The sequence below is a fragment of the Sciurus vulgaris genome (assembly GCF_902686455.1).
Source record: "Sciurus vulgaris genome assembly, chromosome: 4".
NCBI lineage: Eukaryota > Metazoa > Chordata > Mammalia > Rodentia > Sciuridae > Sciurus > Sciurus vulgaris.
The window spans coordinates 171,441,485-171,469,307 of NC_136464.1; the positions used below are offsets into that span (position 1 = coordinate 171,441,485).

The 27,823-nt window shown below is 38.9% G+C and overlaps 1 protein-coding gene across 1 annotated transcript in view; it reads right to left on the reverse strand.

Annotated features, from left to right (window-relative positions):
* Nucleotides 1-2,889: 2,889 nt before the first annotated feature.
* The window catches only part of DCT (dopachrome tautomerase), a 34,527-nt gene continuing 9,593 nt past the window's right edge, over nt 2,890-27,823 (reverse strand). The window contains exons 3-8 of the mRNA XM_079136563.1: nt 24,632-24,732; nt 23,782-23,948; nt 20,883-21,062; nt 19,217-19,352; nt 7,858-8,059; nt 2,890-3,203 (exon numbers count right to left, since the gene is read on the reverse strand). Of these exons, the coding sequence (XP_078992689.1) occupies nt 3,031-3,203; nt 7,858-8,059; nt 19,217-19,352; nt 20,883-21,062; nt 23,782-23,948; nt 24,632-24,732 (959 nt within the window). The 3' untranslated portion in view covers nt 2,890-3,030. The remainder of the gene's footprint in view (nt 3,204-7,857; nt 8,060-19,216; nt 19,353-20,882; nt 21,063-23,781; nt 23,949-24,631; nt 24,733-27,823) is intronic.

Below are 27,823 nucleotides of genomic sequence, written 5' to 3' on the forward strand. Positions count from 1 at the left end.
TACAAATAAATGGCAGAATTTTAGACTTAGAAGAGAATCAAATTCATGAAGGAAAGCTGTTTCATTTCCCTTCTGAATATCAGTTTTATAAAAGCATTTCTATTAAAATCAAAATTCACATACATACAATTTTTCTAATATTCAGGATATAAGCATATAAAGTGATCTGTTCATTTTCTTCAAGGTTGAATATTTTTTCCATCATTGAGAAGTATAGTCCCACAATGCCCAGTGACATTTTCTGAGTTTATTTGCATAATATTCAATGTAAGTAAATTCCAACTTTTTATTCTGTAAGTTGATCCTAACTTTAGAGTCATTAAAAGGCATTCTTAACTGATTTACTGTAAGATTACAATATGTTAGAATATTTTATTCCTTTTATATGAACCACAAAATTAGGAAATTATTTCTTTCAGGAAGACTTTATAAAACATAATATTTATAGAAAGTTGCACACATTATAGATAAAAGCAGCTAAGTATAAATGATTACTATTTATCTCTACCTCAGATTTTGCTTTAGCTGAATCTTAGAAAATATGATGTATAAAAATTCTGATATACCTTCACGATAAGCTAGAGATGGTGATTTGCTTTATAGAATTATTCATACTAGTTCATCTGTAAAAATGTGATTTCCCCTGGTGTTTTTAACATGTAATTGATTCACATATAACTTTTCGAGAACATATCTACCATGTAAAATTACATCTTAATTTTAACATATTTCTCTTTTTGTTTAAAAGCAGGAGGTAAAAATGTGTTCCCCAACAACCCTGAGTCAAGCATAAACTTTCCAGAAAGGACCACATGAATGATAGCTACATGGCATGTTTTCCATGAATAATTTTCATGGCAGAAATTGAGGTCTATGCATGTGGCACTGTGCATAAAAACCCCAAGCAGGGCTTCAACCCAGGAAGGACACCAGGTTATATGGGCTGTTATTGCTGAGCCTACTCTCAGATACAACTGAAACTTTATGAAAGTCACCTTCAAATTCAGTACCAACTGGGTATTGTCCATATCTCTGGTTTTAGCAGTCCACTCCAATGTAAAATGCTGGTTCTTTGAATCTTGTCCCCTTTGCCCCCCATATGTAGAAGGTAGCTCCAGAGTCCTCTTAAGATCCATTCTTTAAGTACATCCATTCCAGCAGAGGGGCAAAAAGCCAACAGAAGAGTCACGCTCTACAACTTCAGTCCCACTCCTGATGAGGTATGGACACCAGAAGCAAATAAAATTTGCTCTGAAATCTCAATAACCATTAACTTCTCAGAAGTGGGGAATATCATGATAAGTCTGAACATCATAGCAAAAAGGGCCTCATTCTTATCTCTCATGATCTGATAATTACTTAGGAGAACATAATCACTTAATTCTGAATTGTTATATTTTAAACAGATGGTTTGCTTCTGAATGATAAGACTTCATTGATTAGTATTCATGAGTTACTATCAGTACCGCGCAACATTAATGATTCTAAAGTCAACTCTTTAAAATAAGCCTAATGCATTACATGTGAATAATTTTTCATTGGAAGCTACTTAGCAAAGGAATTGGTTCAGGATCAGCAAAAGGAGACCTTGGAGTCACGGGACACTAATCAAATTGTCTCACACTTGGTACCATAACCTCGTCAGCCTACTCCAGTCAGCCTTCCCTGGAAAGAATGATTCCACCCTTGTAGGTTTAGAACAGGATATTAATTAACAAGGAAGAGTTATAATTTTATCCCCTTACCTGTTTATTTATCACTATAGCATTGATGTTTATCCAGCTACAGAATCTTCTAATAGGTCTACTGTTAAGAACCGCACATTTTAAAAGATATTTTCCTAGTTGTAGATGGATACAATACCTTTATTTTATTTATTTATATGTGGTGCTGAGGATCAAACCCAGTGCCTCACATACGCAAGACAAGCGCTCTACCTCTGAGTCACAACCCCAGCTCAAGAACTTCACATTTTTAATAAATTTTGTGAAGTCTAATTTATAAAGAAAACTGACTTAATCATGTATTAATTCTCCATCCTATGTGGAAAATGAGGTCTATTTTCATCTTTAACACTGGAGAGGAAAAGACAGAGAAAGAAAAACAAAAACAAAAACAAAAACAAAAGGAAGCCCAAGGAAGACAGACAGAAGGGCATCTAAAGCCCCCTTGGAGCTAAAAGGGACCTTGGAGATTCGTCCTGGTGCCCTGCTATGCTGTGGATATGACTGGATTGTCCCCCAAGGCTTCATGTTGACATGTAGTCCCTATTGTGAGGCATTAGGAGAGTGGAACAATTCAAGTCTGATGTTTAAAGTGGAGCCCGTGGGAAGCAATTAGAATTAGATGTGATCACAGGGGTGCCCCGTGATTGGGTCCTGGAGACTTTATAAAAGGAGGGAAAGAGAATACATAGACACATTCACACAGGTGTGTTCCTTGTCTCTTGCCATATGATGCTCTGCGCTACCTGAAGACTCCATCAACAATATGGCCATCACCAAATATAGCCCCTGAATCTTGCAGCTAGAGAACTGTGAGCCAAAATAAACCTCTTTTCTCTATAAAGCTAGCCTGCCTCAGGTATTTCAGTATAATAAAGAAAATCTAGTTGATACATACATCTCACCTCCATGCCAAAGACACTTAGGCTGAGCAATATGGGACTATAGTCTTTACACTGCAAATTTAAATGAATCCACTTAATGGCTTCATTTGTTTATTTTTTATTTTTTTTTATTTTTTTTTTTTTTGGTGCTTTCCATTTGGGGAATTCTTGTCAGATAACACAAACTGTCAACTCTACCTCAACTTGATGATAGAGATAGGACCCAAGCACTTTAGCTTGGGTTTGTTAAATAAAGCAAACCAGAACCTATAGCTAAGCATCTTCTGTGTTTGGGATGATATCACTATAGGAGAAGCTATGCCAGAGATCTTCAATTAAAGAACAGTGAAGGTTTGTCTCATTACTGCCAATAATGAGAATGTCAGAATGCCAACCCTTCTCTAGGATATAGTCTGAGCATCCTAAGCTCCTTCTGTGTATCTCTTGTTACTTAGATGAGTCTCCATCAGAGGTGTGTATCCTCTCCGAAGCCTTCGGTATTGAAGGTACACCAGCAGCACAAAAAGACCCGCCACAGCCAGCAGCATCCCTGTCACCGCTAAGAGGGTTGCGCTCCAACCTGGAGTTTCTTCCACTGAAATTGAAGCAGAAGAGAAAGTTTCACAATCAGGATTTCCATTCACCGAATACTCTTAGAAAAGAGAAGAATAAACTTGTTTGCCTATCACATGCATTTTCATTGATAAAGCAAAACTACCCTGTAGAATGCAATTTATCTTTTTTTCTTCACAAACTGTTCATCATATCCACAATTGTTTTCTCCAGGAAGTTGGAAATGGCACCCCATTATTCAAATACAACTTACTACATCTTAAGATTTTGTTAACAATAAGTGCTTCTGTGCAGATAAACCTTCTAAGGAAGTATATAACTATTTTGTAAGTTAGAAACTCATTTGTAAAAACGCATGCTAAAATGGTATCAGGGGAATTATAACCTCTAAATATACAACCATCAGGTAGGAATATCTGCTTTGTCTCTGCCTTTTTTATAGATGATAAATGTGAAAGGGATCAGACTGGTTCTTAAAACAAGAGGCATTCAATAGTGCAAGTAGATAGATCTGTAGCTCATTCAAATAGTTGTAAATAAAATCTGAATGTTCCAGATACTAAATCTAATCCTGTGCTCACATATATTGTAGAACCACTCTTCCACAATATGAGTGACTTCATTTTTAATATATTTAGAACTATTTGTCATTTCTTTAAAAAATTATCCTCCCCATGATGGGCTCTTCTAAAAATTCAGTCTCTTTGAATTGGCTTGTTCTATACCCCACATTCATCTAAATATAATATTATCCTTCTAGTTCTTTTCCTTCCCACAGAGGCCATGGCCCATCCTGATCAGATTTCTCCATCATCATCATCATTAGTAGTCATAGTATTTCTCTCCTTTTTCTTTTTCTTTTTTCTTTTTTTTTTTTTTTTTTTTTTTTTTTTTTTGTACTGAGAATTGAACGTAGGGTCCCTGAACCACTGAGCCACATCCCCAGACCTTTTTCTCAGTTTTATTTTGAGACAGGCTCTCACAAAGTCCTTAGGGCCTTGCCAAATTGTTGAGGTTGGTCTCAAACTTGCAATCCTCCTGCCTCAGCCTCCTGAGTTACTGGAATTATAGGTGTGCACCACCACGCTCAGCCAGTTACATCTTCTTAGAACAGATCTTTATTCTGCCTTTTCTTTATTAAGGCACTCCAAACGATTGCCTTTTAGTATTGTCCAAATCCTCTACCTACCTTTTTTAATGACTTATTTATTTTTTATTTGTTCTAATTAGTTATACATGACAGCAAAATGCATTTCAACTCATTGTACATTTATTTTTTTAATTGTGGTGGAATACACATACAATTTTTTACTGTGTTAACCACTTTTGAATAGAGTTCATTGGCATTAAGGACATTTTACATTGTCGTGTGGCCATTATCTTCCTTGCCATCATCTGTCCACAGAACTCTCTCATCTTGCAAGACTGAAATGTTGCATCCATTAAGTAGTAACTCCCCATTCATCCCTCCCCAATCTCTGAAAACCACCAGTCTTCTGTCTATGAATTTGACTGTTTTATATTCTCATATAAGTGGAACCATGTAATATTTGTCCTATTATGTCTAGCTTATTTCTCATTGCTTAATGTGCTCCAGGTTTATTCTTGTTGTAGCACATAACAGAATTTTCTTCCTTTTAAAAGCTGAATAATTTTCCATTGTATTTATATAGCATGGTTTGTTTATCCATTCATCAGCTGATGCGCACTTAGGTTGCTTCTACCTTTGGTTATGGAGAATAATAATCTTAGGAACATGAATGTACAAATATCTCTTTGAGACACTTGTTTTGATTTTTTTGGACATATACCAACAAGTGCAATTACTAGATCATATGGTAATTCTACATTTCGTTTTCTGAGGAATTCCCCATTGGGGCTATGCTGTGCTATTTTATATTCCCATTGGCAATGTACAAGAGTTCCAGTTTCTCCACATCCTTGCCAACACTTGCTATATCCTGATTTTATAATAATAGCCACTCTACTGGGTATGAGATGGTATCTCACTGGGGTTCTGCCTGGCTTGTGAGGGCCTCTGTAATCAGCTGTCTTACAGGTCAGGCCTTAATTCACAGTAATCCTCTGCCCAGGCCCTCCACTACAACCAGGTGTTGAGGTGAAAGGAACTTTCTTTCCACTCTCTGAAGGTTTGATAATTTGAGTTTATAAAACAAACTAACAATGGACAGATTAACAAGCAAAGCAGCATAAAAACATGAACATATATGTGCAAGGGAGTCGCAGGTGGCATGAAGCTAAGAGATGAGCCATCTTGATGCTCACATACCCTCTTGGCAGAAGGAAGGGAACTGGGGCTGTAGCCAACTTTGGGGGAAAGAGCAAATGATTTTAAGAGAGATTAATTCTCCCAAAGAACAGACAGTAATCTGGGACAAAGTTCACCTGGCTCTGAATGTGACGTCACCTCTAGTCTTTGTTCTGCAAGTTCATCTTCTGGAGGACCTGGTCTTCAGGTGGAATGGGGAATTTCAGAGAAAGTCCTTCCTGAACTTTGGGAGGAAAAGGGGTGGGAGATGCAGGGAGGGGGTGGGAAAAGGCCAGAGAGACCTCTGTTCTCCTTTAGTTCAAAACTCTCAAAGCCCAGGTGTCTCACTTCGAGGGATGCTTTTATGAGCCCAAACAGAAAACACAGCCCTCTGCCCAGACCACACTTGCCTTTCCCTGTTTGTTCCCCTCCTTCTTCAGTCTGAAACACGCTCTCACCTTCCTCTGTCTACCTACTAGTCCTTCAAACCTAGTTCAAGACACACCTCCTTGGAGAAGGCATGCTCCAGTCCCTCAACCCAAAATACACCTCCCTGGAACAGACCCCTTGGGCATGAGGGTGACTTCAAATGAAGGCAATTAAGATTTAGCAGATGCAGAAAGAAGCTTTCCAAAGGCCTGCACGAACCTTGCTCAGACAAGCCCTCCTCTTCTGGTAGTTTCCTCCATATATTTACCTTCCTACAGAGTGCCACTTTTGGAAGTCCAAACCCCCTTATCCTTTGTCTTTCTCCACACCTGCCTGTCCTTTGTATAAAACAGTATGTAAGCTCTCAGGTCTATCTACTTCTTCAGCTCTTCACTTCCTTTCAACTAAGCCTCCAGGTCACATCAAAACTAACATCAAATTAAATGTGTATGCCTCTTCTCCTGTTGACCTTCCTTCTGTCATTCTCATTTGCTGGGCACCTCTCAGTGAACCCAAGAGCTAGCGAGGAAAACATATTTTGAGTCCCCTACTGTTTATAGTTAAATCTGCCCAGGTGGAATTGTAGTTGTCATTGTCAAACCAGTAAGTGAACATGAATTTGTATCTTCTGATGAGTTAGCACATTATGGGCATATTTTAGTCTCAGATAATACCTGTTAATCAATTGTCACCAGAGGATATAGAAACAGGTCAGAAAGCACATTCCGAATTCTCAATTAATATTTTGTTTCTCCCCAGAGCAAAGACAAAGAAATTGAAAAGACACATCCTCAGTTACTCAGAGTTACTTCAGATCGGTAAGAAGAATAAGTAGATGCAGAGCTAGGTGAAAAAACAGGGGACAGATTCTAGTGCCTGAAAGACTGAGGTCACAGAGAGACAGAGGGGAGCTCAGAAATCACCTTGATTTCTGTGTAGACTGAGATTTCGGGAAGATGAAATGGACACAAATGGGGGAGAGTGACCAGCAGATTGTTGTTGTGGGGGACTTCTTTACAAATTCAGATATTTTTGTGGTGGTTGTTTCTTATCTTTCCTTTCTCAAACTTTCCTAAGATTCTTAAAATGGCATGTGAAGCCATATTAAGGTCTGGGCAAGAAGAAAATAGTATTTCCCTGTATCTGCTGACTAAAATATCCTCCCATTTGGAACTGAATGAGATGAGTCAATAAAAGATCTACAATTTAAAACCATGACTCAGAAAAACATTAACTTATAAACATCACATAGAGCCCCCAGCAGCCCAATCTGCTGGCAGGCCAATATCAACCCTCATAAAACTACCCCTGCAGGGGGCACAGTGCAGGCAGGTGAAAATGACTGATCCAGTTACAAAGTAACATGTGTGTAAAAGACCCACACAACAGTCTGTCTACATTCAAAAGTGTGATGATGTTACTCATTGTTAAGCTTTTGCATTCATTTTGGTCTTTTAAAATACTGCCTGATATTACTACTTACAACAATTACTGAATTTGAGCCTCCCTTTGAATTTTGTGCTCCAGGCAAATCCCATACTCCTCTCACCATAATCCCAGCCCCACCTTCAAGCAAGGATCTCTATGTCCTGCTAGTCCTGGTCACATGTGGCTAGTTCATTTAGACTTTATTGGTTGGACATTTGAAACAACTACAGAGCCGTTTTCGATTAATTTGATTAATTCTCATAGAATTGTCAAATTGGGTGGGGGAGTCAATAGTTCCTCTGTGAAATAAGGTCTCTTAATAACTTTTAGTTCCCTAGAACAACAGGGTGCCAACTAGCGCCTTTCTGATGTTTAATTGGTAGTTTAACGACTCATCTTGTTAAATGCATATATTTCAGAAAATAGCCAATAAACTTAACTAGACCTGAATGCTTCAATTAAAGGTCTTGGTTTACATTAAAAAGAAAGAAAGAAAGTAAACGCCTTTAGAAGTTGAATGAATCACCCGTGTAGAAGCTGTATTAGCTACCTGGCAGATCAATGGCGTAACTGTAGCCAAGTTGTTCTGCAGTTAAAAAGAGTTCCTCGTTAGTGACAGGAGGGAAGAAAGGAACCAAGTTATACATCCGATTGTGGCCAATGGGTGCCATCTCCCGAGGCCAGGCATCCACAGAAGGGTTGTATCTTCTCATCCACTCATCAAAGATGGCATCAGTAAAGGAGTGGAGGACCTGCAAGAGACAGCACAGCATGGCGTTTAATATTGAAGGGCCCATTCCAACCAACTCACCAGACTGGAGCTACTGTGTGCCCGATTGATCCTTGGCGACATACACACTGGCATTTTTTCTTGAGTTTTCAGGGATGCATGGACATCTCTCTCCAAACAGGTTTGTAAACCCTTTGTCAAGTGAACAAATGAAAGCTCATGTTACAGATTTAACATTGTTTTGTGAATATTTGAGACCTTCAACATGGTGTGTTGATTATTAATTTCAGAAAAAAATACAGCAAGTACGATGAGATCTGTACTCTAGTAGATACTCAAATGTTTGGTTTAATAGAAAAGAGGAACAGTGACAATATTATAGTATCGTACTATAAACAAACAGTAAAAAGTAAAAAAAAAAAAAACAAAAAAACAAAAAAAAACTCCAAGTTTTTTAAAAGAATTTTTAAATTTACCTCATTAGGAACACCCTTCTATCTATTCATTTGATAAACCACTCACTTGAATTCTTGGTGCTATGGAAGCATTAGGAAATCAAAAGATGTTGTAATGCACATAGTACTCATTTTTATTTTCTCAGAGAAGCTGTTAAAGTCCTTTTCAAATACAGCAATAATTACATGTTTTAAAATATTAACAGCAAAAATTCCATTTGTACAGCCCTGATTTTACAACAGGATATAAATGCAAGACTTTGTACTTAACAGAGTTCTTTCATTCCTAGACTGCAAATTCATGGAGTTCAGGAATGATGACTGCTTCTCTTTCCTCCTGTGCCCCAGGATTGACACCCCAAGGCCACCATAGAAGTTTAACAGTTCTGAGGCAGCCATGCTGTGAGGAAACCTAAACCAACCCACATGAAAGACCCCATTTACAAGCCTTCAGATTTCAAGGAAAGGGAAAATGATTGGCTAGTTCACAGCTGCTGTAACACCTGCTACCACCTGAGAGACCCAGAGGCCAGAAATGTCTGGCCAAGCCCTTCCCAAATCTGTCCACAGAAATCATGAGAAATGGAATGATTCTTGATGCTTTGAGCCACTAAGCATTGTGGTGATTTCTTATGCAGCAATAAGTGGTTAACCAGAACTATGGGGAAAGGTCTGGATACAGTCTCAGGCTCCAGCTTACTATAGCATGTTTAGGGGAAGGTTTCCAGTTCCCCAAGGAGAGGACATGACACTGCTCCAGTCCTCTAGGAATCAAAACCAAAGTGGAAATTCAGAGGTGATCACTTAAGTCATATGGTAGACACAGACACAGGTGCACATGGAAACTCCAAGTTCGAACTTAAGGTAGAAGGCATACATAAGAAGGTAGGTCAGTAGTCTTTCTAAATGAGAGAATTCCTAATGGTAATTTTTTTTTAAAAAGTAATCAAACTTGTTATTTTATGGAAATATTTATTTATCCTTCCTTTGCTCTACCAAGGATTTGAAGCAGTATATAACCAGAAGGTAGCTTTGAGATTTCCCTAAATAAGCCATATGTAATATGCAGGTAATAGTTAACAACACCCAGGCATCTACGTAGCTGGCTAAGTTCTTTTACTGGGAATAGTTTAGTGAGACATGAGGAACTGTCTCCTGTCTGACTGAAAGTAGGTGGCCTCTCCAATTCATATGCTGAAATCCTAGCCTCCAATGTAATGGTAGGGCCTCAGAAAGGTAAAGATTATAAAGATGGAGTCCTTGTAAATGGGATTAGTGCCCTTATAAAAGAGACCCCAGAGAGTTTCTTTTTGCTTCCAGTGTTGTGAGGACACAGCAAGAAGAGAGTCCTCACCACACATGGAGTCTGCTGGACTTCCCAGCTTCCAGAACTATGAGAAATGAACATTTGTTGTTGAAGTCACCTTGTCTATGGTACTTTTGTCATAGCAGCCTGAGTTGACTAAGACACAACTATAGGTGAAAAGGACATTTGAACATTAACAGTGTCTTCTAGGCAGAATTCAGCAAGATAGTTTATTTGCCATTTTGCTCTAATTTTCTCTATCCTTCCCCATCTTCCCTCTCATTGAACCCTGAAAAGAATATAAATTATTTTTCCAGCATTTTGAAGGAGTTACATGTGCAACCCTCACTTCTGTCTATATTTATATGGTAGCACAGAATCCAAATATACATATGCATGCATGAAGTGTATACAATATACATTATACACAAGATCATGTATGTGAAGAAAAATAGCAAGAGGGCTAGAAATTCAGGTATCAATCCCTTAAGAAAGAAAGCCTTTATGGATTAAACCCTGAATAGATACAAACAGAAATCTGCAGAGTTCTGCTGTGAGTGTGTTGACCAGTTCAATACACATCATAAGCAGGTTGAGAAGACAGAAGCAAGGTGATGTGAGAAGAGAGTCTACCTGGAGACAGAATTGTCCCAAGCCATACTTGGCCATGGAATCATCAAAAATGTTAGAAAGGATCAATGCTAGAACCATCTTAGATTTGATTACGAGCTGTGTTTTGCCACCTTGTTCACACTTTATTTCATCAATAATGAAGTATATACAATGCATCCCTGAGCACAGGTTTAGATCTCAGTAGATTAGGAGTGAGAAAAATTATAAAATCTAGAATTGGAAAGAACATCTTCAGATGACATTTAGCGCCTGCCAAATTAAAAAACAGAAACCCCCCCCCCCAGACTGAGCCCACAAAAATCCCAAACAGGGGGTCACCATCCTCTCTTATACCTCAGCTCTTCTAGAACTCACCAAGATGTTGTGCTGCTCAAGAGACAGTGGTTGCATGTCTGTTACTTTAAGACTGCATAACAAATAAGTAAGTAAAGTGTTTAAGAAACATAAATAGATATAATAAAACCAGGGGCCTCATCTTTTCAAAAGCCATGAAAAATTATTCAGACCTACCCTTCACCAATTAGTGTTAATTCTGATTAACATGATCTAACAGGACTAAATTATCCCAGCTATAATGAAAGCAATTGTGAAGGGATCAAGTTAAGAATTGTTTAAACTGACAAGGGGCAAAATTGCTGTTATAAGGCTGGGAATGGAGAAACGCATGAGCAGGAAACTTCTTACCGTCTCTGCTCAGCCGCCTACTGGGTGGTGTGTGCTTGAGCACATTTCTTAGCCTCTCTGGATTCTATTTTCCCCATATTTGAAACAAGCAGAGTAGTTAGCCACACACAGCTTTGTGAAGTTGGGAGATTAAATTTGCATGACACCTAGCCTGGGGCTGTCACAGAATAAATGCTTAGTAACATATTTAATATTCTCCTACAAAAACACTGGAAAGGGGTTGCTGGGGATTGAACCCAAGGCCTCACACATACTAAACACACACTCTACCACCGGTCCCTAACAGAAATCCACTGAGCATCTACTGAGTGCCATGACTATCTCTAGAGGTTGGATATGGGTTCGATGATCACGCTCACTTCTCCAAAACTAATGAAATGTAGAAAATACATCTTCATATGACCAGATTACTAGGTGTTCCAGGAAATAAAATATCTAAAGAGAATGTTGTATTTTTTTTTTTTTTTTACTTAGAGAACAAACCATTTCCACTAATTCTGACTCTATTGAATACATTTTTTTACGTTTTTCTTTTTCCAGAAGTCCTGATCCTGCATAAACAGACAGACCACAGGAAAGGAAATGCAAACAACTTCACATGGATAAAAGGATGCTGAACTTCACATAGAACGCAGATTACAATTCACAGAAGTACCTCTTCACCTATCAGATTGCCAAAGATGAAAAGGTAGGATAATGAAGAACGAAGACCCTGAGAGAGGGAGGCAGCTGGACGCTGATGCATGGGTGTGCAGAGGGACTGTCCTTTGACTCCTGGAGGCAATTCTACAACACCCAGTCAGTACCAGGCGTACTTATTTGCCCCCACAACCTGGGAACTCCTTTAGCTTACAGGTCCAAGGTTATTTATTGGAGGATTGTTGGTAAAGCAAAACAAAACAAAACAAAACAAAACAAAAAACCACTAAATTCAAGCTACAGTTTGGACGTGGCTTGTCCCCATCCAAACTCATGCTGACATTGAATTCCCTGCATATAAGGATGGGGGGATGGGACTTTAAGAGGTAATTAGGTTGTGAGAGATCCACCCTCATGAGTGGACCGTGCTTTTCTCAAGGCAGTGAGTTCATTCTTGCTCTAGGGGTACTGGATTGTTTACTGTGAATTTGTGTGTGTGTGTGTGTGTGTGTGTGTGTGTGTGTGTGTGTGTGTGTGTATGCATGTGCGTGTGTGTTTCCCTCAGCTCTCTTCCACACATACTTCTTTCACACCTACCAACTTGCCTTCCATTTTCCGCCATGAGTTGACCCTGTATGAGGCCCTCATCAAAAGCCAAGCAGATGTCAGTGCCTTGTTCTTAGATCTCCAGAACTGTGCACTAAATAAATCTCTTTCCTGTATAACTTACCAAGCCTCAGGCATTTTGTTATAGCAATACAAAATGGACTAAGACAGTGCCTATCAATAGGGACTAGTTAAAAATTTCAGGATAGCCAGGCATGGTGGTGCATGTCTGTAATTCCAGCAGCTTGGGAGGCTGAGGCAGGAGAATCTTGAGTTTAAAGCCAGCCTCAGCAAAAGTGAGGCACTAATCAACTCAGTGAGACCCTGACTCTAAATAAACTACAAAATAGGGCTGGAGAAATGACTCAGTGGTTGAGTGTCCCTGAGTTCAATCCGCAGTACCTCCCACAAAAAGTTGTTTTGTTTTGTTTTGTTTTTCAGGATAAATCCATACAATAGAATGTCATACAGCCAGGGGAAAAAAGGAATAAGAAAATGCTTCATGAACTGTTATGGTGATCTAAAATTATAAATAAATAGGTCAGGAAGGCACAGAAATGTCTATGTTATGTTCCATTTGAACAAATATGTAAACCTATTTGCTTCTATACATTAAATATGTCTGGAAGATTAGAGAAAAATGATCATGGGTGGCTGGAAAATAGTAGTGATACAAGGACTTCATTTTTGGAATTCTTGTGTGGATTAAATATTTAAAATTTTTGAGATAAAAAATTTAGGGAGGGTTGGAAGTGTATCTCAGTGATGGAAGGCTTGGTTAGCATGCATGAGGGTCTGGATTCAGTTCTCAACACCAAAATTAAATAAAATTAAATGAAGTAATTCAGAGTACTATACAACAACCTTAAATTAAATAAACTAAAGGAAGATAGGATAGTATGTGTAATGTATATATTATAACTATAACTGTATAAAATGAGAAAATTAGCAGAAATTGAGATGAATTATGGACTTTTAAAAACTTTTTAAATCAACTTTTCTGGAATTACTAATAATATAAAAGTCATTAACATACTCAAAATAAAAATTTGACATGAAACAATGCTATTCTAATTTTGAAAACTCAGTCAAATTATGATTTTTGTTATTCGAAGAAAAAGTAGATCCCTTTTTATGTTCTTCACTCTTGAGAATAAAGCAATAAACTTCTTTTTAAAAAATTTCAGCTAAACTCATACTAACTCAGAAGTATTTTAGGCTTGTTATGAGAACTTTTAATTGTCCTATATTGTAGCCTAGGACAGTGGAATCAGAAGTGGCCTTACAGGGTTAACTTAGGGAAGTCCATTAGGTATTTGTTATTAGAAATTTATTTTCTCTTGCTTTATATTTCTGAATTAATGAATCTATCTGACCCAACTGATCATTATTGCTATGAAATAAAAATGATAATAAGACTGTGTGACTTAGTCCATGTAGAATTTCAGTGTAGAAACTAGAAAACAAATACATGAGTTTTTAGTGAGTATTAACCACTAACTGGTTCCTTCCAGACTCTGAGACATCGAAAGAACTTAGAACTCACCAAATGATCTCACTAAAAAGAATAATGGCGATGAGATGCCACCGCAGTTCTGTCAGAATGACTTATCAAAAAGGCAGAAGAAAACAAGCTCCGGCGAGGACATGGGGAAGCCTGGCATACTGTTGGTGTAAAATCAGTGTCACCATTATAGAAAGCAGTATGGAGGTTCCTCAGAAAATTAAAAATAGAACTACCATGTGATCCAACTCACTTGGGTATATATCCAAAGGAAATAAGAGCAGTATGACAGAGAGAAATCTGCACTCTCATGTTAATTACGGCACTATTCACAGTAACCAAAAGAAAATGGAATCTATGTAAGTATCCAGCAGAGGAATAAATAAGAAAAATGTGGTACATACACATAATGGAATACTATCACATTATTGAAAAGACTTTTTTTTTTGTCATTTGCAACAGCACAGATGAACCTGAAGGACGGTATGTTAAGTGAAATAAGCCAATGTGAAAAGACAAATGCCTCATGATAGCATCCAAATGGACTTTTAAGAACAGCATCTTGAGGAATTGGGAAGAATATTAACTCACCTCTAACATAGTTTCCTTTTTGGCAGTTAAAATATTTAAATGTACAATTTATTGGTTTCCTTTATTTTTTATTTTCTGAATTACATCTAAATTTAATATTGAAGGCAGCACAACTTAGCATTCCTGTGGCTTAATCTTGTTTTCCATGATAATGTGTGCATTTCTTCCAATTATCTTAAAAATTATTAGAATTTCTGAGATTGGTTCAGAGCTTTTCCTGTATTCTGATGCTCTGCCATCTTTTACTCATTATTATGATCATACACAAATTTGTAATTCCCCTGCTTGAAGATATTTCAGGAAAAAATCATTTTAATAAATGTCATATGCAATATATTTGCATGAATTGCCTCCTGAATTTGAAATTCCAGAAGCTCTAACTCTGTAAACTGACATGCTTTAACCTAAGTCTTAATATGCAAAACATAATTTAAGGCTGAATTGGCTTCTAAATAAAACTGTAAATAGCCTAAAGTAAGGGGTGTCTTCTCAGAACCAGTGTCATTATTACCTCAGAGTCTTCAAAGAAAGTCTGTGGCTTTTGGTTTATTTATATGTATATGATAGCATATTACCAAAGAAAACACAATTTTAAGTATCAAAGATATTAAAAGTAATGAAGACCAACACGATTAAACATCTAATATCTTTGAACTACATGCAGTCATGGGATTACTTACCCATAAAGTTTTAATATGGGTTTTCACCTCAAGCAGGAAAAGAGTCATGCTAAAGAGATAGTCCTGGGAGCTGGGGTTGTGGCTCAGTGGTAGGGCGCTTGCCTAGAGTGTGTGAGGCACTGGATTCCATCCTCAGCACCACATAAAAATAAATGAATAAAATATAAGGTCTATCAACTCTAAAAAAAAAAAAAAAAAAAAATTAAGAAAAAAAGAAATAGTCCTACTGCACAGAAAAGGCATTGATTCCCCAGAATAGGGGGTGGCAAACTAAAGCCTGGGGTCATTGTGTTAAATGAAGTACTCCGAGCACAGAAAAATACCATATGGGCCCACCACCTGTTTTTCTAAATAAAGTTTTATTGGAACACCATACTTGTTTGCTTATGCATCGTCCATGGCTGCTCTCATACTACAGTGGCAGAGCTGAGGAGTGGCAACAGGGATCATCTGGCCCCCAAAGACAAGGGTATTTGCTGTCTGGCCACTTGCAGAAAAATATTGCCCTCCCCTGTACACCTAGTAGGCTTCCTCCAAAGAAGGAGATAGCAGTCCTAGAGAGGTGGGGAAGCTGAAAACCAAGTTACTAGCACTACCATTATTTCCTGTAGTAGGAGATAAAAGTTTGGGGTGTCATTCTCAATTTGTCAGAGGATTCATGGTTCCATTGATAATATTTTGGAATACTGAATGAGAAGTATTATGATATTTCCTTTATGTGTAAGGATCATGTGGACAAATTATGTAGTTGAAAATGTATGTTTTAATAAAAAACATATTGTGAGACATATAGTTAGATAAATAGCAGAGAAGGCAGGCACCAAAAGTGCTTGGCGCAAACTAGAAGCTGAGATGGTAGCAGGAACGTGATCTGAAGATCAGGTCAGAACCCTTGGACAGGCAGGTGTGAAGATGGACAAGGAGGCTGTGGAGCCCTCCCAGAGAAGCCCCCGCCTGGCCGCAGGTGGGACCAATAGGCCACACCTCTGACACCCCTTCATTTATTGCTACTGCAGAAAGCTGAGCGGAGAATCAGTTCTACCAACTGCTTCCATGTCAGAATTTCCTGAATCTCACCGGGGAACTCCAGAAAGCTGCTCAGACCCAAGACTCCATTCTTCCTGCCACCAGCAAGCTTAGTCATTGGAAACTGCACTTTTACTCTCCTTAATGTCTCCTCTTTTTGTACCCTGGGTTCAATAAAAATAATAAATCATCTCTGAAATACCTCTCACTTTGTGCTTGTCAGTCAACCGCCTCAGGGTACAACTGTCTGCTGTGGAGAACAAGATAAGGAACTCTAATTAAGGTCTGGAAAAGCAAACCCAACTCATAGCTCTCATTCCTTCCCACTGATGACCATAAAACACATTATTATTTTTATGATAACATTTGTATTGCCCTTGACAGTTTCTGGAGCATCATCATATTATCCTAATCTACAAGAGTTGCTTTAATAAGTACAACACTTTTTATCACCACAAAATCAGGTCATGTGACCAACACTGCAGAGGGGCAAGCAGCAGCTCCACATTGTTCAGTGACATTCCAAAAACTGCACAAGTTAGAACTAAAGAAAACCAGATTGGCTCATAACCCAGTGTTCTTTTTACTGTATTGTGTAGCCTCCCAAGTTATCCAGAAAAACAAACTGCTCGAACTGATAGTTTGAGGATGTGTTGTGCTATAGACTGAATGGTCCCCCCAAATTTATATGTTGAAGCCCGAACCACCAAAAATGTGCCTGTGTTTGGAGACAAGGCCAATATGGAAGTAACCAAGGATAACTAGGGTCACAGAGGTGAGGCCCTGTTGTGATAAGATTACTGTCTTTATAAGAAGAGACACTGCAAAGCTCACTACCTCTCTCTCCATCATATGAGGTCACAGTCAGAAAGCCCAGGAAGCCTTCGCCAAAATCACATCAGTCAGCACCCTGACCCTAGATCCCTGACTCTCCAGAATGGTGGAGAGTCGTTTAAGCTCTCTAGTCCATGGTATTTCATTAGTGCTGCATGAGAGGACTAAGACACAGTACTAAGATTCAAGTTGAGGTGAGATAAATTCTGGAAGAAAAAATAGGGTTTGGGGCCACAGTACAATATAAACTCAGAAAACTGGTAAAGTTAGGTGCAGTGGCATGTACCTGTAATCCCAGTGACTTGGGAGGCTGAGGCAGGAGGATCGCTGCAAGTTTGAGGCCAGCATCAGCAACCTAGTACAAACTGTCTTAAAATTAACAAATATAAAGGGGTGGGATATAGCCAAGTGGTAGAACGTGCTAGGTTCAGTCCCTACTACTCAAACAAAACAAAACAAAAAGGACAACAGGTGAAATTTCTTCTTACAACTGCTCCCAAGCTATCTAAGACATGTAAAGCAAAAAACAATGTTTAACTAGATTATGGTGAGATAAATGTATGTAAAGCAGAGCCATTGTTGGGTTCAGTGGCTGAAACATGATGGTTATGTTATATAAATCTCCTAAGCCAAATTTAGTGAACTGTACCTGAGAGGATAAAAGCAGCCCCGACATCTAGGAGCTGACCTGCTACTGTCACCCAGGCTGGATGTCCTCCTGTCAGACATAAATAATTCCATAGAGCACTAGTACTAGCACAGCACTCTGTGATGGGTCAGGACAAAAAACATCAACTCCATAGCCACGTCTAAACCCGGACAAAATGTGAACATGGTCCAAGCCACAAAACACCTAACATTACCTTCCTGGCCACTGCTTTACTAATAACCTGAGCCTAGTCTGTCCTCCCTGTGCAGAAGAATTATTGAGGTTTCCAATCATGGAATTACCCCTGCTTCCTGCCATCATCTGATCCAGAGCAAAACTCTTTACCTCTTCCCCCAAATCGCCTAACACATGCCCAATTCCCATCGGTCCTTCCTAACACCTCCTGCCTGAGACTCTCCACCATCTTCCATTCTCTCCACAAAAGGAGTAATAAAGCCACTGTGCTCAACCACAGTAGTGAAAAACAGAGGCTCCATCCATGCCAAGCCTCCCAAGATGCCTGAAACCAAAGAGAGTAATAAACCCCATACGCAGTGTTCTTTCCTATGCATATACAACTACAGTAAAGTCTAACTTCTAAATGAGACACAGTAGAAGATTAGCAACAATTAACAATAGAGCAAGCATAACAACAAGAAAGAAAGGTCATATGAATGTGGTCTCTCAATGTATCTTGTACTGTACTCACCCTTCTTTCAAACCATGGTTGACCATGACTAACTAACCCACGGGCAAGGGGCTAACGTACAGCTCCCAGAGGTCTTCAGCTACAGGGCATTGACTAGCCAGCAGCTAAATAATGTGCCCTGACTGGCACTCCCTAATTTTGTCTGTCTCGGGAGAACCCATTGGCGAACGTGTCTTAAGGACAAATAAAGCTTGGAATTCTAAAATTTACAGCCCCATTGTCAAGTTTCACTATTTTTTTTTTCCTTTTTGTTTTACAGGGAGGCAGAAATCAGACTTTCAGATGTACCAAGGGGAGTTTACCACACCTGGGATGTTAAGGAACCATGAAGCCCCTCCATGGTTAATGGCAAATCTCTCTACTGGTTGTCTTTCAACTCAGAGGCAGAAGCCAAAAAACAAAGGAAGTAGCACCAACTGTGAACTTCTGTGGGATTCCCATTGTTGAAGGTGTTTGTTTGTCATGTTCATCCACCCAGCACCCCGTCTCCATTTTCCTTCCCTCTTCAAGTTACCAGAAAATTTCTTTCCTACAGGTAACTAACTCATCGAAGGTTAACTCATTTAGCCAAGAAAAGCCCATTTATGATTATGTTAATTTATGAGTGTTAATTTATGAGTGTTAATTTATGAACTGATCTCTAGACTGTAAACTTCTGTCCAAGATCATCCAAAAGCTACCCAACCCAGAAGCATGAGGTTCTGATTAGGGGCTTCAAATACCAGTTCACCAGCCCAATGGTGTGTGTTATTATAAGCATATGTCACCTTTTACCCACAGAGGATGAAATTCCACCAAACCTATTATTGAAAAATAAGTAAACCTGACATGTTCTCTAGAAACTTCTCAGTCTTGGAACATACCACAAAAACAGGATCATTGGCAGCTGAATGTGGCAGAGCACTTGTCCCATTCAGGAAGGAGTGGACCAAATTGTGAAGGCTTGCCACTTGAGAGTCCAGCGTCCCATCTGCTTTATCAAATCCTTCCAGGGCATTCCTGAGAGAAACCAGCATGTCAGCAATAGCAGGCAAAGATGGAGAAAGGCCTCTTTTCCTAGTTTCCAGCCTAGAAGGTCATCTTTAATCCAGGATTAGGTGGGCATATGAGAGGCTCTGTCAAGGCTACTTGAGAGAGCCCGCTGGTGATGTTAATCTTCCATAAGGGAATGGAACTCCTAATCCACCTGCTCCTTCTGCACCTGCTCAGTTAAATGTTATCTGCATACTCCATGACAATTATTTACCTTCATACCTGTCTCTCATGCTCTGAAGGACAGGGTCTGAGTTTTCCCCTGTATTTTTATAGCCAGAGCCCAGTATCCTGCCCAGGATGGTGTATGACTAATAAATGATTTTAGACTAATGTCTAATCTTGTATATTCATATTTCTCAACTAAATAGACCTTCACTTTGACTGATATATATATATATTTACATAAGATCCTAAATATATCCCAGCATTCCCATATCTTTCTTTTTGCCTAAGGAAAGCAAGTCTCAGGAAATTCTAATCGTCCATACCCAAACTCAGTGATCCTCAAATCTAAGCACACCTGGGAATCACTGGAGAGAAAAGCCATAATTCATCTTCCACTTCTAGAGTTTCTGATTTAGCAGGTGTAGGCTGGGTCTCAACAATTTGCATTTCTCACCAATTCCCAAGTGCTACCACATTTTGGGGACCATACCCCTAACTCCAATACATAGAAATGCAAACTCATTTAATAGCATTTTGTCATAATCAAAAACTAATGCCTATTCCTTTTCAAAGCAACATTAAATGCCACCCTTTACCTACCTTTGGCACTACTCCGAGGGTTGTATCCAACTCTAGCACACTTTGAGCCCCACTACACTTAGCACAGCTTCTGCACTTAAGTTGGACCTTCCCCGCCCTTGGCCCCATCCAAGTTGTACAGTTTCCATGAAGTTAAGAGAGAGAGAATCTAGTTTTGCAGAAGACCATAAATACATTCACCACCCCTTTGGCAAGGCCCATCCCTCTTCACTAAAATCTTATTTCTATACCTAATTCTCATAATTCTTAAAGTCTTTTTAGGTGGGAGAAAAGTAATAGCTGGTCTTCACATTTGAGCATTGGAATGCCATTGCTGGGCTGTAATTTGAGTTGAACTCAGCACTCAGACCCCAATATTAAGGTCTGTGGCTGATAAATTTCTAATGTGAACATTAAAAAAAAAGAAAGAAAGAAAAGAAAGATAAGGAGCATGGGCATTTTAAAAGCACTGTATTTAATAAGATGCCATGGTTCCAAAGACTATACCTAGATCTAGAGAGAAATTAGACATAAAAAAGTGCTTTTGGAGAGTTGAGTTTGAAAAGAAAAAACCACACAGTTGGCAGTTGGCTCCATTGTGTGGATGATAGCGGTTCCTCAACTTCCTCTTATTAAGCCCCTCTCCATTACTCACTTTGGAGAAGTATCCAAAGACCTGGATTTCCTTCCAGGCTACCTCAACTACAAGCTGAAAATCTAAAAGTGTTGTAAAAGAGCTTGACTACCAACCTGAAGCTGAAGGTGGAGTTCTGGAAGAAAGGAGGGTTGTCAAACTTGGGGAGAGACAGACAATCTTGTACGTTTTTTAAGGTGGGCAGTTTCTCACTATTTCTTCCCACCTGGTTTCTTCTCAGCAAACCTTCATAGGTTCCATTACACAGGGTAACCTGGCGGTTGTAGTCATCCAGGCTAAGATTTAGAAGATTAAAAATAATATATTTTAACTCATGGATCATGGTCATGGTTATGGTAAAATTTTATTACTTGCTAAAAATACTATCCCTGTAAATAACTACGTATCAAGAAGCTAAAGAATATAGATGCACAAAATACAAAGATAATGTGATAATAATTATAGTTCCATTGAAAAGACAGTGATAGACAAGTAATATGGCAACTCCTAGGAGGGGCATCTGGCTCTGGGACAGTGTAGTTGAGATGAGGTTAAGCCACATTACACTGAGCCAAGCCAGTTCTAGTGGACATGACTAGGTAAGCTAGGAAAGCATTTTAGGCAAACAGAGGAGATCAGCACAAAAGCAGATGAAACTATACAAAGGAAAGGTTAATAAAAAAGTTATTTTAATGTTAAAGGAGATGGAAAAGTTAACCACCTCAATTTTATCTTTATGGACTATATACATGTATCAAATTATCACACTGTACCTCATAATTTGTACAATTAAAATAATAATTAACATTTTTAAAAGAATAAGCACCATCTTAGGAAACACGTGAAGGCAACAGGGTATCAATGGTTACATGATAAGCAGAGAGCTTGCAAGATCCCATGAAACACATTCTGCATGCCAGTGGTGGCCTGGAATTCCATCAGAACACCCATTGATAGTGTTTTAAAGATGTGACTGTGTGAGGTGTTTTGTTTTTTATTTTTTTAGTTTTAGATGAACACAATACCTTCATTTTATTTATTTATTTTTATGTGGTGTGGAGGATCAAACCCGGTGCCTCCCATGTGAGTTATAAAGGGTAAGGGGATGGCATCTGGCATGCAAAAATGGAGTGAGCACACACACAAGGATGGAAGCAGCCAGAACCCAAATGCTAGGCAAAGGCCTCCAAATCAGCATTTCCCAATGTGTGTCACAGGAAGATGGGCTGTGAAATAAGAGTCTTGGGGACAGATCAATTGAGGTTCTTCTTGAAGAATAATAGTACATTTATCTAGGGACAGCTCAGAGATGTTCTAAAATTAAAAAAAAAAAAAAACTCCTAAATTCAGCATTCTCTAAACATATGATCACAATCACCTCTTGACACATCTCGTATTGCTATCCCAAGACACTATGAGAAATGGTACTTTATGGAATTAAGAAGTTCATAGGAAAACCACACAGGTTATTCCACTTGCCGTGCAGCCCTGAGCCTGTCCTGCTGTAGGACGTGTGTGGGATGGGAGGACGGGGGTCCCTGGTGGGGCCCAGGCCCCTCAGAACACCGGCTTGTCTAGGCTCTGGTGCTGGCCACGGGCCAGGGGGTGTGCCCAGGCACAGTCTAAAAGTCTAAAGATGGACAGGCAGAGCAGTGGGGTTAAAAACATGGGAGTTGGGAGAGAAAAAATGAATAAAGGCAGGCAGAGGAGCCTCTTCAAGAATAGTTTTCTGAGATACAATTGTCCCCCCTTATCTGCGGTTTTGTTTTCCATAGATTCAGTTACCTGTGGTCAACTCCAATCTGAAAATATAACTATGATGCCCGGAGGAATTAAGATATTCTGAAAGAACACACTCACATAACTTTTATTATAATATCGTTATACTTTTCTACTTTATTGCTACTTATTGTTAATCTCTTACTGTGCCTAGTTTATAAACCTTACCATAAGAATGTCTGTCTAGGAAAGAAGCATGGTTTATATAGAATTTAGTACTAGTCAAGATTTCAGGCGTCTCCTGACTGTCACATCCCCGCCAAAGGTCAGACAACTCTATTATGCGTAGAAAGAGAAATGAGTTTACGGAGTTTTTGAGGAAAGAATGCTTCCTGGACTGCAGGTCACTCACCTGCTTATATGGTTACAGGGGTTCACAGGACATTCTCTCTGGGCCCATGCTCCTGTCCCTCTCAACTGCATCTTGTGGTCCAGCCACACCAGGCTGCTTCCACAGACTTTTCTAGCTTCACACATGATGTTCCTTCCACCTAGGACATACCTGCATCCTCCCTCTCCCCTACACCTGACTGAGGTCTGTGCCACCTTCAGTCTCAGAATGATCATCTCCATCCCTTGGGGACTTGTCCTGACTCTCTTCCTGGATGTACACCTGTTATAGTACTTCTCAGACTAATTCAGCTACAAGAAGTCTATTTTTCTAAATACACACGTACATTAAGAAGGGAGGGGTCCCTCATTCGCCTTGCATTCCCAGCAGTATTGCCTCATCTAGAACATGACCCGCTCTTAGCAAAGGCTGACTGAATGCAAGAACTGCTCCTAATTTTAGAATAGTTTATGGCCAAGCATATTCAGTTCACAAGTGTGATTTTGGTACATGTATTTTTTTTTTTACTAAAGACTTAAGAATTCTACAAATTCCACCTTTCATACGAAAATTATTTTCAGAAACATAAACAGAACCCCATGTACAGAATACATAGAAACAGAAATCTAACCAGGCATAGTGGCTCATGCCTGTAATCCCAGGGACTCAGGAGGATCACAAGTTCAAGGCCAGCCTCAGCAACTTAGTGAGACTCTGAACAACTTGGCAAGACCCTGTCTCAAAAAATAAAAAGGACTGGGGATGTGACTCAATGGATTAAGCATCCCAGGGTTCAATCCCTGTTACCAAAAAAAGAAAGAAAGAAAAAGAAATCTAAAGAAAAATCCATCTCTCAGCCATAGGAGACAGGTTTGGGATCTCCACTGTAGTACACATGCTATTACCTGTCACAGACAATTTCCCAGTTGGAGAATCTTGAGTTCTCACTGATCAGAGTCGGATCATCTTGTCTTGCTGCCCCTAGCAGCTGGTCTGTGCACACATCACACTCGCTCTTGCCGGTGGCAAAATTCCAGTAGGGCAAAGCAAAGGATGCATTACCAGTGAGTCGCTAAAAGCAAAAACCAAGCCAAGTGGCTTAATTTACACTTCAGAGGCAATAGGAAGGTATATAAGGCAAAGACTGGCACGTGTCTTGACCAAATGCCTTGTGAGATTAAAGAAATACATTAATGCGATATTGTTTAGCCTTAATAAAAAAGCAAACACTGCCATTGGTAACCATATAAATGAACAGAGGACATTATGCTAAGTGAAGTAAGTCAGACACAGACTGAAAGCAAGAAAGAAAAATTCTGCATGATCTCACTTAGATATGGATTCTAAAAAAATAAAAATCAAATACATAGAAATAGTAAACTGATGATTACCAGGAGTGGGGGAGGGGAAGGGAGAAGGGAAGATGCAGGACAAAAGGTACAAAGTTGCAATTATGCAGGACGAATCAATCTACAGGTCTAATGTACAATAAGAGGACTGTGCCTCACAATATTGTACTGTATACTTGCAATTTGCCTAGAGACATTTCAGATACTCCTAACATACACTAAAAAGAAAGTTAGCCATATGAGATCCTGAATATGTTCATTTTCTTGACTGTAGTTATCACTTCACCATGGATACCAAGACAAGCATGTCAAAACACCATGTTGTACAGTACTAATTAAATATATATGTATACATACTATATATATTTTCTAATTAAATGTATCAAGCATGTAAGTTTTGACCAACCTGCAGATCTCTTTCCAACCACAACAAATGGTACCGGTGCCAGGTAACGAAGGCGGGCCCTTGGTGTGAGAAATCTATGGCCTTATACGGGCGCCCTGGTCCTAAAACAATTGGGAAATATATTAGAGATCACAGAATAGGATATTTAAAACCCTTACCTGGGACATGTCTATACAGAGTAAGTCCATGATATTTTAGAAAAAAAAAATGGTTTTTCCAAATAAATACAATTTTCTCATACTAGACAAAAGTGCCAAAAATATGCAATGGAGAAAAGACAGCCTCTTCGACAAATGGTGCTGGGAAAACTGGAAATCCATATGCAGAAGAATGAAACTAAACCCCTATCTCTCACTGTGCACAAAACTCAACTCAAAATGGATCAAGGACCTCGGAATCAGACCAGAGACCCTGCATCTTATAGAAGAAAAAGTAGGTCCAAATCTTCAACATGTCGGCTTAGGATCAGACTTCCTCAACAGGACTCCCATAGTGCAAGAAATAAAAGCAAGAATCAATAACTGGGATAGATTCAAACTAAAAAGCTTTCTCTCAGCAAATGAAACTATCAGAAATGTGAAGAAAGGGCCTACAGAGTAGGAGAAAATCTTTGCCACTCATACTTCAGATAGAGCACTAATATCCAGAATCTAAAAAGAACTCAAAAAACTCTACATGAAGAATACAAATAACCCAATCAACAAATGGGCTAAAGAAATGAGCAGACACTTCACAGAAGAAGATCTACAATCAACAGACATATGAAAAAATGTTCAACATCTCTAGTAATAAGAGAAATGCAAATCAAAACTACACTAAGATTTCATCTCACCCCAATTAGAATGGCGATTATCAAGAATACAAGCAACAACAAGTGTTGGCAAGGATGTGGGGAAAAAGGTACACTCATACATTGCTGGTGGGTTTGCAAATTAGTGCAGCCACTCTGGAAAGCAGTGTGGAGATTCCTTAGAAAACGTGGAATGGAACCACCATTTGACCCAGCTATCCCACTCCTTGGCCTATACCCAAAGGACTTAAAATCAGCATACTACAGAGATGCAGCCACATCAAAGTTCATAGATGCTCAATTCACCATAGCCAGATTGTGGAACCAACCTAGATGTCCTTCAATTGATGAATGGATAAAGAAACTGTGGTGTATATATACAATGGAATATTACTCAGCTATAAAGAATAATAAAGTTATGGCATTTGCAGGCAAATGGATGAAATTGGAGAATATCATGCTAAGTGAGATAAGCCAATCTCAAAAATCCAAAGGATGAATGATCTCACTGATAAGCAGATGATGACACATAATGGGGGTGGGAGGGGTTAGTGTTAGGGTTAGAGTTAGGGTTAGGGAGGGGGGCAAGAATGGAGGAAGGAAGGACTGTATAGAGGGAAAAGAGGGGTGGGAGGGGTGGGGGAAAGGGAAAAAATAACAGAATGAATCAAACAACATTACCCTATGTAAATTTATGATTACACAAATGGTATGCCTTTACTCCATGTACAAACAGAGAAACAACATGTATCCCATTTGTTTACAATAAAAAAAATAAAAAAAACAAAAAAAGAATAATAAAATTATGGTATTTGCAGGCAAATGGATGAAATTGGAGAATATCATGCTAAGTGAGATAAGCCAATCTCAAAAAACCAAAGGACAAATGATCTCACTGATAAGCGGATGATGACACATAATGGGGGGTGGGAAGGGGGCAAGAATGGAGGAAGGAGGGAATGTATGGAGGGAAAAGAGGGGCGGGAGGGGTGGGGGGGAGGAAAAAATAACGGAATGAATCAAACACTATTATCCTATGTAAAAGTATGACTACACAAATGGTATGCCTTTACTTCATGTACAAACATAGAAAAAGTATATATCCCATTTGTGTACAATAAAAATAAATTTAAAAAAATATAATAAAATAAAGCCTGGAAAAAGATATGGAAAAAAATGGTTTTAAGTCTTCAAAAGTAACAGTAGCAATAGTGACAAAAGAATTTCGGAAGCAACTAGCATTTTTAAGATAAAATCCCTTTCATTTCCTAAGAGTCTGATTTTTAAGCAGAAAGCCAGGAAGTTCAAGTCACGCTCAGCATCAAGAGCTCCATTACACAATAGCAATTCATTAAGAAGAAAGAGAGTATCCAAAAGTGTAGACCATTAGAACCAAAATGGAATATATTTTTTAAAAGACATTTTCTAGCCCATTCCTTGCAAATGCATAAATTGGTAAAGGAGGGATTAATTAATAATACAGCAACTTCAACCACACTGAGTCCTAATGCAGCTTTTATATAACCAAAGAGAACTTAGGTGGATTCAGCCCTGTCCATCAATCAGCTACAACAGCCAGCTGACAAGCATGGTTGCCGAGACCAGAAGAGAGAAAACTACATTCAAACCAATTTGGCTGGCCACTGGAACTGCCAATTGTAGTGAAATGCTTTGGGCAATTTAATGCCTTCCTGGCTGCCTGTTCCATCCTTCTTCCCTCTTTCATAACAGCTTTTGATGGTTATGTAGAAACTTTAGCTAACTTTAGTTCTTTTTCAAAGTACCTATAATAACTTCAGAGAGCTGAACAGACATGAATATAAATTTAATTCCTAGATCTGACCAGAAACTAAAGTTTTCTTTTCCTCTTGAGACACTACCCTCTCATAAAGCAAAAATCCCTCAGAGTGATGACAGGAAAACTATAAAGGTTGATAGCCATAAGAGCCACCTTACCTATCAATAAAGAAAGACAGATGCCTACCTGAGAGGCACGTCTTAACAAGACTCATACCAAAAGCAAACTGCTATCGCTGGATTGGCTGCAAAGTTACAAAGTCTCTTTTCTTTCTTTCTTTCTTTCTTTCTTTCTTTCTTTCTTTCTTTCTTTCTTTCTTTCTTTCTTTCTTTCTTTCTTTCTTTCTGTCTTTCTTTCTTTCTTTCTTTCTGTCTTTCTTTCTTTCTTTCTGTCTTTCTTTCTTTCTGTCTTTACTTTCTTTTCTTTCTTTCTTTCTTTTTATAGTGTTTTCATCTACAGCAAAGTTTCAAGTCCCCCAAAAGTAATGATAAGGGCGTATGGAAGACAAGAAATAAGTCAGAGTGGAAAATACCAAGGAAGAATTGCACCATTTCAAGTGAGTTCAATGTTTCTATTCACCCTGACCCCAATGAGGGAACCCCAA